Source organism: Bufo gargarizans, chromosome 3, assembly GCF_014858855.1.
Source record: "Bufo gargarizans isolate SCDJY-AF-19 chromosome 3, ASM1485885v1, whole genome shotgun sequence".
NCBI classification, from domain to species: Eukaryota; Metazoa; Chordata; class Amphibia; order Anura; family Bufonidae; genus Bufo; species Bufo gargarizans.
In genome coordinates this window covers 65,336,487-65,346,245 of record NC_058082.1, presented here as the reverse complement: position 1 = coordinate 65,346,245, position 9,759 = coordinate 65,336,487, and the positions used below count along the sequence as shown (strand labels likewise).

Here is a 9,759-nt window from a genome sequence, read left to right as displayed (position 1 = left end):
GGGCAAAGGCCCACAATCTTCTGGTACTAAACTTATAGTTATATAAGCTGCTTGTCCTTGAGGAAAACTGGGCCTATATTTACCACTGATTATTCCTACTGTACAACACCTGGAAATATTCCCACTATCAGCTAGCACTGCTTCAATGGTATATAAGGAGACACCACCGATGGGTTTGCACAGGAGATTTTTCAGGAATCATCTCACAATGCTCAGGTTTCTCGTGCTAGCTGCTCTTGTCATTTGCGGTAAGTTCTCCTGTATTTTGCAGTGTAATTACTGTACTTTATTACCATCTAGTAAGGAAAGTAATTTTCAATATTTTTGACAATGGTGGAAATTATAGAAGAGCTAATTTCTTCAAATTTTGTTTAGTCTCTGATTTAAAAAAACTTGATTTGGGTTCAAATTGATTCTAATCGTAATTAAATATGCTCCAATTGCCCTTAAAATTGGTAAATAACACTCTAAGGTCTCATAGGAATCATATTTTTTGGGGAAATTCAGAATGAATTCTGAATTGGTAGTATCGATTCACTCCTTTCTAATAGAAATGTATAGAAATTTTGCCTCTTTTTCATTACACCTGTCTGCTGAAATAGTATTCAGCCAAGTTCTTCTAGTGAGTCATTTTTTGAAAGAACATGAACATGACATAATTTGATGCTTTCCAAGTAACAGAAACAGAGCGGCTCGCTGTACTATGTTGTTTGCAAAGCCCATTCAATGGTGTCGGAGTGACACAAACAGTAGCACAGCCCATTGAGATGTTTTTGTATCTTCGACAACCCCCGGCTGGAGAGGATTATTCTGATCTTAGCTATGAGAGGCTGAAATGGGAATAACCCTTTAAGTGATCCAGGTTCCACATAGTATTCTATTCTACACTGATAACCTTATTGATTCAAACTAATCTAAATCTAAATCATTATTGCTACAGTATAAGTCACACTATTAATAATACCTGAGTGTACTAATTACGTTATATTTCTTTGGAAATACAATCCATACACATATAATTTAACATCTTTACCTAATGAAAACACCTCCTTGTTTTAAGAAACATAAGAAAATTGGCAAAATATTTACTCTGCACAATAGCCTCTGCATATTTTAATATCTATTTTTCTGATTGTAGGACAATGTCATGATGATATCCGCTATTTTGAAGACGTTGACAATGACAATGAACGTGTGGTAGGAGGAACTAACGCCGCAAAAAATGCCTGGCCCTGGCAGGTCAGTGTTCACATATATGTTAAAAAGATGTGACAATCTGTATATAAAAATATAATTTTGAAAGTTAAAGAATCAGTGTTTTGAATACCAAGATTTTGCCTTATTAAGTCTTAAAGGCCTGTTTAGATGGCCCATTGCAGCAAATGACTGTCGGGAAGGAAGAGTTCCTTCCTGACAATTACCTGCTCGTCAGTGGAGGTGAAGAGCTCCATTTACATGCAACGATCCCTTTCACTGTATGGGGATGAGCAATGGCTGCTGCTATCGCTCATCTCCATATAAGTTAATTTTTTCTGGGCAGCAGGTCGCTGTTTACACTGCATGATCTGCTACTCAAAAGCAATCATTGAGGTGTCCATATGAACGATTGTTTTACCCGATAATCATGTGTTTTACTTATTCATTGGGTGATTGGCGGCACCTTTACACCGGCAGATTATTGGGAACGAACATTCATACAAACGTTTGTCTCCGACAATCTACCTTACAATCGGGCAGTGAAAACCCACCTTAAAATATAGGTAGGGGCAGAGGCAAGGAATCAACAGTAGCTGTAGTTTCCTTTCTAAGAGAAAAAAATGCTCTAACGGAGCAAAAATAAAATGTAGATAAATGGTCAAGAAAGTAAAAAGATTTAATAGGGTAAATAGGATTTTTGCACTATCCCTGCTGAGCTGTGCCTTGTGCATAGTTCAGAAGGCAGATTATCATGGCATGCCTGGAAGGTTTCAGCAGCATCCAGTCTGCCATGGTAACCGATCAGAACCCTGCAATTTCACAGTGGGCGTTCCGATCTGAAGGCAGAGGGAGCTGCATCCCTCTGCCTAACTCTACAGATGCAGCGATCAATGTTGATCACAGCATCCGAAGGGGTAAATGAAGGGGTTCGGCTGGGTGGCAGACACCCACTATGATACAGCAGACACCCACTCAGCTCCATACAGATTCATTATTTCTGGCCAGCAGGGCACTGTTTACACCATACAATCTGCTGCCGAGAAACAATAATTTAGATGTCTGCTTTAATGATTGTTTCACCCGATGAATGAGTGCTTTGTCCTTCATCAGGTGATCAGCGGCACCTTTACACAGGCACATTTTCAGGACTGAGTATTATATAAATGCTCATCCACGATAATCCGCCCTACAATTGGGGAATGAAAACCTGCTATTATTCTACTAAGTCTGTAACCTCAACTACTAAATGAGCTGACCCCTAAAGTGGCTTCAAGATACAGGGGCACATTTATTTGGGGACTTTTAGTTGAAAAATAGTCGCAAGTCGCCTTTTTAATCGACTGATAAATATTCGGTCGCACAGCCGGTTTTATGCCATGTTCATAAGTTGGACGGGGTAGAGCAGGGTATGTCAAGGGCCAGGATTTCAGCCTGGCAAATTTACTAACATTTGCATCTGAAAACAGGCATAAATGTTGGCAAAAAACTATGCCAGTCTGGGCACTTCCACCAGACGCAAGAACTGCCATAGATGTGCCTAAATTATGATTAGACGTATGCCTTGTGTTGGAAGGTACAAGGAATCATCTTGGATTATAGGTACGTGTCACCGAGGTTCCTGGCCTTGGTGGAATAAGAGCCGGTTTTTATGTGTCAGCAGCAGTTGCTGTTTGACACCTTGGTACTTAGCATGGCTGTAATAGCTGATCTGGGTCGGTTCTTACTGGGAGTAGTCAAAGTGCTGGGTGGGTGACTACTCCCCAGGTTCCAGGCCAGGTTTTGCCAGGCATAAAAAACAGCCAGCACTGCCAGGTGGAGAGGATTACCTCCATCTGACAGTGGTGCTCAGGAGGTCTGTGTGCTGGGATCTAAGGCCTGTGCTGGGCTGGAGAGTGGAGACCCGTGTCTCAGGGAAACAGGCTGCCCAAAGCCTGTATTTGAACTTTCTGAGGCAGAACTGCCACAAAGGTGACTTTTGTTTTATTAACTTGCCATTGGGTGTGAAGTAACATCAACACTGCAAAAGTGACGTTTTTTTTGCATCATGTGTGAATAAAGACTGACGTTTGAATTACGAACTTCGCATGCTTATCCTAAATACCAGAGCGAATCCCCACACTTGTCATCAATTAGAAAAATCTAAGAGCAGCGCAAAGTGAGACTAAGACCGGCATAAAAAGTCAGCCTTAGTAAATGTGCCCCAAAATTTTCAACACACAATGGTCTTTCCTGGGCCATCGTTGAAAATAGACTCAACATACAATTATCCGACGTTCTTTCAACAGTTATTTAAAATTTATGTCCAGCTTTAAAAAACAAATGATAAGAGCATACAGTGATCTCTCAATATACAATAATCTCAGGATACAATATTTTCAACATACAATGGTCTTTTCTGACCCATCGTAAGTTGAAACTAGACTCAACATGCAATATCTCAGACTCAGATCCAACCAATCATGGCCACTTCTCTGGCAAAAAAGCAGTATGAGTTGTTAGTTAACAGCTATTTCTGAATGTTATATGTAAGGACTCGTTTTATCAGTCTTAGTTATCTGCTCATTTTTTTTAAATCTTAATTTTCTGTTGTTATCTTGGATTACATTTTGGGCCTTTGGAACTGATTACTCAAGTTACAATGGTTTCAACATACAATGGTCCCCCTGGAACCAATTAATATTGTAACATGAGGGACCACTGTACATGAGGTAGTCTCACCCCCACTGTTTTTCAGTCTGTAGGAATTTTTGCAAGTCCATGAAACAGTCTTGAAGAAGAGAGGGGTTACTCTACTACTGATCTCTATAACATTAAATTAGGAAACTACAGAGAGAGTGGGGATTAGCAAAGGGGATGGGTTTAATGACCTACATCATACAGAGCAGAGGGTGAGTCTCCTGCTGCAGCCAGTTAGGTGTAATTTATAATATTTGTTATTATTGGGTTTCTCCAGGTTTCTCTTCAGTATCTGTCTGGCAGCAGCTGGTACCACACCTGCGGAGCCTCCCTCATCCGTGCTAACCGTGTGCTGACCGCTGCTCATTGTGTGGACAGGTAATCATTCTAATATCATCCTATTATATTATCTTAATATATTATATATTGAAATTATTGAGGTGATCTCAAGGAAAGTATTTATATGTAGACTACAAAAGTTCAGTGATTTTAGTAGTACCATTGAAGGCTCTTGCACCCTGGCCATAATACAGACAGTAAAATAAAGGGGTCGCCCCGTGAAAAATATTCTACATTTTTCAAACCAGCACCTAGATCTGAATACCTTTGTAGCTGCATGTAATAAAAAATGTAGTACAGCCACTGAGTTATTCACTTAAATCTATCTGTATAGCGCCACCTGCTGTTTGCTCTTTTTCTAATTACTTTGTCCTGCTCACTGAGATGGAAGCACATGCTCAGTTCCATTTTTCAACTTTCTCCCCCTAAGAAAGTGCATGCCCCCTAAGCTGCCAGCTTGATATAAATCTAGCAGAGCAATTGAAGCAATGAACAGGGAGATCTGTAGATCCATGTGAGGTACATGGCTTATTCAAAGTTTGTTAGAATGAGACCATTGTGTATTATCCACACGTCACACGTCATTTTCACATTAATCATGGTGCAACCCCTTTAAGTGTAGGGTGCAGCAACAGGTTGTGGTTTTGCAGCAGCATTTTGCTCCACTTTTCACAACATTGCAGGAAAACCACAGCCTAGTCATTATAAAGTCAAGGGCCCTTTCATCACCCATCAACAAATACAATCGGATGCAACTATACAGAGACGTACAGTATACGATTAATACAATTGGGCAAGGCTAGGATGTTAGCAGGTAATAGCAGGTTCTAATACTGGCAGACTTTATTTGTGCCAGATTTGTCAGCATGTATGTGCTACCAACACGCAACTGCCCTTTGCATTATGTCTAGAGAATAAATTTGTTAAAAACAAGAAAAAGTGGGGTGATTTTCAATAGCTATGCAGCACCCCCTGCTAGAGGAAAAATCATTATGTAAGTAAATGGACACACTCTAAATATAATTTTTCCGTCTTGTCTTCTTTTACAGAACTGTTTCCTTCCGTGTGGCCCTTGGAGAACACAGCCTTAGTGCTACCGATGGCACTGAACAGTACATTTCCGTCTCTACCATCAGGAAACACGCTAGCTGGAACACCAACAATGTTGCTGCTGGGTAAGAAATTGACTGACGTGCAATTTTATTTTATAGGCAAATGAATGCACTTACATAAATCCATAACACATATTTCACAATTACATAATATCTAAAATAAAATTACATTCACGGATTGCACTTGTTATAAAACATAAAAATAGTATTATTGCTAGTATAACTAATACTTCTATGAAAGTAATATAGTTACTATCATTTTCATTATTTTTTATTGTTTATATAGTAGTCATCACCAGCTCAGGGGTGTACAAAAACACCTACTTGATTTAATTGGCTGCCTGCAGCCACCACTAGGAGGAGCTCAGTGCATGGGAAGTCATGCAATTACCACTGAATGCAGAAGCAGCAGTAAAAATCTATTTGCATTGAGCTACATCTAGTGGCAGCCATAGCAGTCCTATGCCATATGTACCAATAATTTGTTAGGTCACATCAGTATCTGCACTCAAGAAGCTATTTTACCTCTATTATACCTATGGTCAAGATATCTTGATTATATTGCTATGATTATGACCATCTACAGTATGTTGTCCAAGAATACATTTGTATCTTCTTCCATACAGATACGATATTGCTGTCTTGTGGCTGGCCTCCAGTGCTACCCTGAACAGTGCTGTGAAACTGGCCACCCTGCCAGCAAGTGGAGCTACCCTGGCCAACAACTACAACTGTGTCGTTACAGGATGGGGAAGAACCAGCAGTAAGTGCTTTGTATACCATATTTCCAATCAAGGAGCTCAATTGGTTATTAAGAAAGTAATTTTAAAAATGTACTGGATATCTAACGAGCCATCCTTTAACCATTGTGGATGCCATCTATATTGTGCCTTAAAGGGAATCTGTCACCAATGACCTCCCTATCCAACTATTTGCATGCACACATCTCGATTTGTCTTTTGTTGATCTGAGGTCCTCTTCCTAAGTTATGATACTTTTTCTTAATTAGGCCTTTGGTGCAATGAAGATGTCAGCATTGCTCTTGTTGCACCCAAGCTCCACTCCTTTCTGTGGCCAGCCCCGCCCTGGCTGCTTTGATTGACAGGGCCAGACAGTGACAAAGAAGCAAGGGAGGGACTGGCCACAAAAACCTAGGTCCCTATGTCTCTTGGTACCGAATATCCAGAAATCTTTTAATTAAAAAGATAAAGGAGGTGGTCACCATATCAAGCGGTAGCGCTAACCCATTCACATCCTGCATGACAAGTGATGAAACATCCCCAAGATATACAGAACTTTCAAAATTAGTCTAATTAGTCTAGTCTAATCTTAGTATGATAATTGCTGCAAGGTACATTAGTGCACAAGCTAAATGTATGTGATCTAAATAACTATACTTTCTTTACAGCTGGTGGATCCCTTCCTGCTATTCTCCAACAAGCCACCCTGCCCGTCGTTGCCCACGCAACCTGCTCTCTCAGCGCTTGGTGGGGTACTACTGTCAAGACCACCATGGTCTGCGCTGGTGGAGATGGAATCAAGTCTTCCTGCAATGTAAGTTCTATCTTTCTACAATGTTTTCTTAATACAGAATTACAATCTGCAAAAACGGATCCACAAGAAATACGGATGACATCCGTGTGCATTCTGTATTTTGTGGAATGGAACAGCTGACCCTTCATAGAAGAGTACTATCCTTGTCCGTAATGCAGACAATAATAGAACATGTTCTATTTTTTTGTGGAACGGGACCGTTTTTTTTGGGACCCATTGAAGTGAATAATTCCGCATACAGTCCCCCCAAAAAACGGAACAGACACGGAAAGAAAATACGTTTGTGTGCAAGAGGCCTTACAGAAATATACATATCCTATACACTGGAATTAAAAAAAATACTAATGTGTATTGAACTTCTTCATCACTTTATATTAGGGTGATTCAGGTGGACCTCTCAACTGCGCTGTTAATGGTGTGTATGAAGTCCATGGTATTGTCAGCTTTGGATCTTCTCTTGGATGCAACTATTACCAGAAACCATCCGTGTTTACCAAAACCTCCTCTTACATCTCCTGGATCAACAGCGTAAGTAACATATATGAACGTCATAGGAAAAAAACTTTCATATGTATCAACTGTATACACACCTCAACATTGAAACTAGAACACTATGAAGAATGGGATTATGGAAATCACAGGATCGATAGACATTTTATTGACGATGATTAAACATCTCAATTTATTCAGTATCAAGTATGGGGGCCATGCTCAGAAACACATTAGATTATCAATGGTTATCTGAGGAATGTTCCACTATTCACTTGAGTACACACATTATCTAGATTGGCTACTGGCAGTTCCCATTGCAGTTGCGAACCAATGAAGTCCCAGATGTGCTAAATAGGATACAAGTCTGGAGACGCTGCAGCAGGCCATAGTAGCATGTTTAGGCCACATACTCTACTCACAGTAGCAAATGCAACGCACAGTCTGGCATTGTCCTGCTGAAAAATGGTTTCAGGGACACTTTGGAGAAGTGGCCATACCACTGGTTGAACAACCAAATCAATGTAACACCAAACTGTGTACCTAAAATGAAGACCAGGAGTGTCTGGCTGCTAGATTATGCCACCCCAAACCATATTCCAAGGAGTTGGACAGGTTTGATGTTCTCTACATGGCTTTGCCGACATTTAACCAGTTGTGGACTGCCCATAGACTTTAAACATCCAGACAGTCCACATTTATCTCTGCAAGGACATTTCTGAAAGTCCCTTAAGAAATGTCAGCTACACACAGATTGTGGAGCTGCAGTAATGAAGCTCCGATTGTCTGTGACAGTTGAGCTCCCCAGTCCAAAGCCAGAGATGTTTGTATCACCATGCCTTCACCGTCACTGTATACACAGTGCTCAGTCAGCACTGCCTATTGCTGTGGTCATGTGATCACTGGGTCCTGGTAACTGCAGGAGCTTCTGGGTCTTAGCAGACCCAAAACAGCTCTGCAGTTCATGTCAGGTGGCTGTATTCCTTCTGTAACTAATATATCAGTCCCTAATTAGAGGGCAAATTAGCTATGTACACTTAAAATGCCCCCAAAGGTCTTGAATGAACTTGTGGGGTGCACAACATGTAAAATAAATAAAGACAAAATAAAATAAATAAAACTAGCCCACATCATAGTTTTTAGCTCCGCCCGACCATAAACTATATATATCCTGTATCAAAATGAGAGAAAAAGGTTCACAATTTAATTATTTTAAAAAATAGATAATTTTCCTAGGTATGAAAAAAATAAAAATTCTAACTTAAAAATGGCATGAAAACAAACTCTCATGTATAGTCGAAGACACAACATTATTTAAATAATAAAAAAATATGGCTTTCAGAGCTGCATGTACTAAGAAAAACAAAAATGGACTCTGGTCATGGTAAATGGCCAAATCATCAACTAGTTAATAATAAACAACTGGCATGGGAACAGATGTCACCTCCGATATTATAATTTTGTTTCATGAGAATATTTCTGAGCTAGGATGATTTATGTTTTTGTTAGATTTTGGCTAAAGGATTAAGAGACTCATACGGTCTTGCATTTAGACTGTCCAAACTGTAAAAGTACCCTATCCTTAGTATCTAGTAGATCTACCGAAAATGAAAAACTTACATTTGTATTCTTTTTCTTTTGCAGAACATCTAAATGGATCTCTCCTTTCTCCCTTAAGAGAAACCTGATAGCAGCTAAAGCACAACCTGGCTGTGTTGTTTTAAATCACAACGTGCTAATAAAGAACATATCCTCAAGTGAATGTTTAATTCATTTTTTTTTCCATGTGTGACACATCGGGTAACACACTTTGACATCCCACACAACAATAAAATGAAGAACAATATCTACTGTTCACTGACCTTAGTCCCTGGTATCCAAAGATTCTTAGCCTTTAGACCAACTTGCATGTGGCATGTTGCTCCAGTCCCATACGTCCATTGGTTTGTTGCCTCCAGCCTCTGGTGTTCAGAAATGTATGCTGCTTATTGATGGTGTAGTTGCCTCAAAAAGTCTTGCTTTTTCTTGTACACTTTGAAGGTATCCATTATTCAACTTTCATATGCATAATTCCAACATGCCACAAGAGACACATTATGTAGTGAAAAAAAATCCAAGGGGTATAGCAGGCATCCTCAAACTGCGGCCCTCCTGCTGTTGCAAAACTACAACTCCTAGCATACCCGAACAGCCTACAGGTATCAGCCTACAGCAGGGCATTGTGGGAGTTGTAGTTTCACAACAGCTGGAGGGCCACTGTTTGAAGATGCCTGGGGTATAGGATCGGAGGAAGCATATGCAGAGGTAGCAGATTAGTTGGATCTAGCAATATAGGAAGTAGAGATAGCAGCATGGGCAGAGCTATCAGCTTAGCATCACACTGAATGATACT

The 9,759-nt window shown here is 40.0% G+C and overlaps 1 protein-coding gene across 1 annotated transcript; it reads left to right on the top strand.

Moving 5' to 3' along the window:
* Window positions 1-208: 208 nt before the first annotated feature.
* Window positions 209-7,550, top strand: LOC122931376 (chymotrypsin-like elastase family member 1). Its single transcript, XM_044285447.1, has 7 exons — window positions 209-248; window positions 1,139-1,239; window positions 4,151-4,251; window positions 5,262-5,387; window positions 5,951-6,087; window positions 6,733-6,878; window positions 7,257-7,550. The coding sequence occupies exons 1-7, from the start codon at window positions 209-211 to the stop codon at window positions 7,548-7,550; spliced, it is 945 nt and encodes a 314-aa protein (XP_044141382.1).
* The last annotated feature ends 2,209 nt before the right edge of the window (window positions 7,551-9,759 follow it).

Bases quoted from the DNA above. Each gene is read 5' to 3' on its own strand.
- LOC122931376 (XM_044285447.1), top strand. From the start codon at position 209: ATGCTCAGGTTTCTCGTGCTAGCTGCTCTTGTCATTTGCG. The intron at 249-1,138 runs GTAAGTTCTCCT...TTCTGATTGTAG, and splicing joins AGCTGCTCTTGTCATTTGCG to GACAATGTCATGATGATATC. The intron at 4,252-5,261 runs GTAATCATTCTA...CTTCTTTTACAG, and splicing joins GCTGCTCATTGTGTGGACAG to AACTGTTTCCTTCCGTGTGG.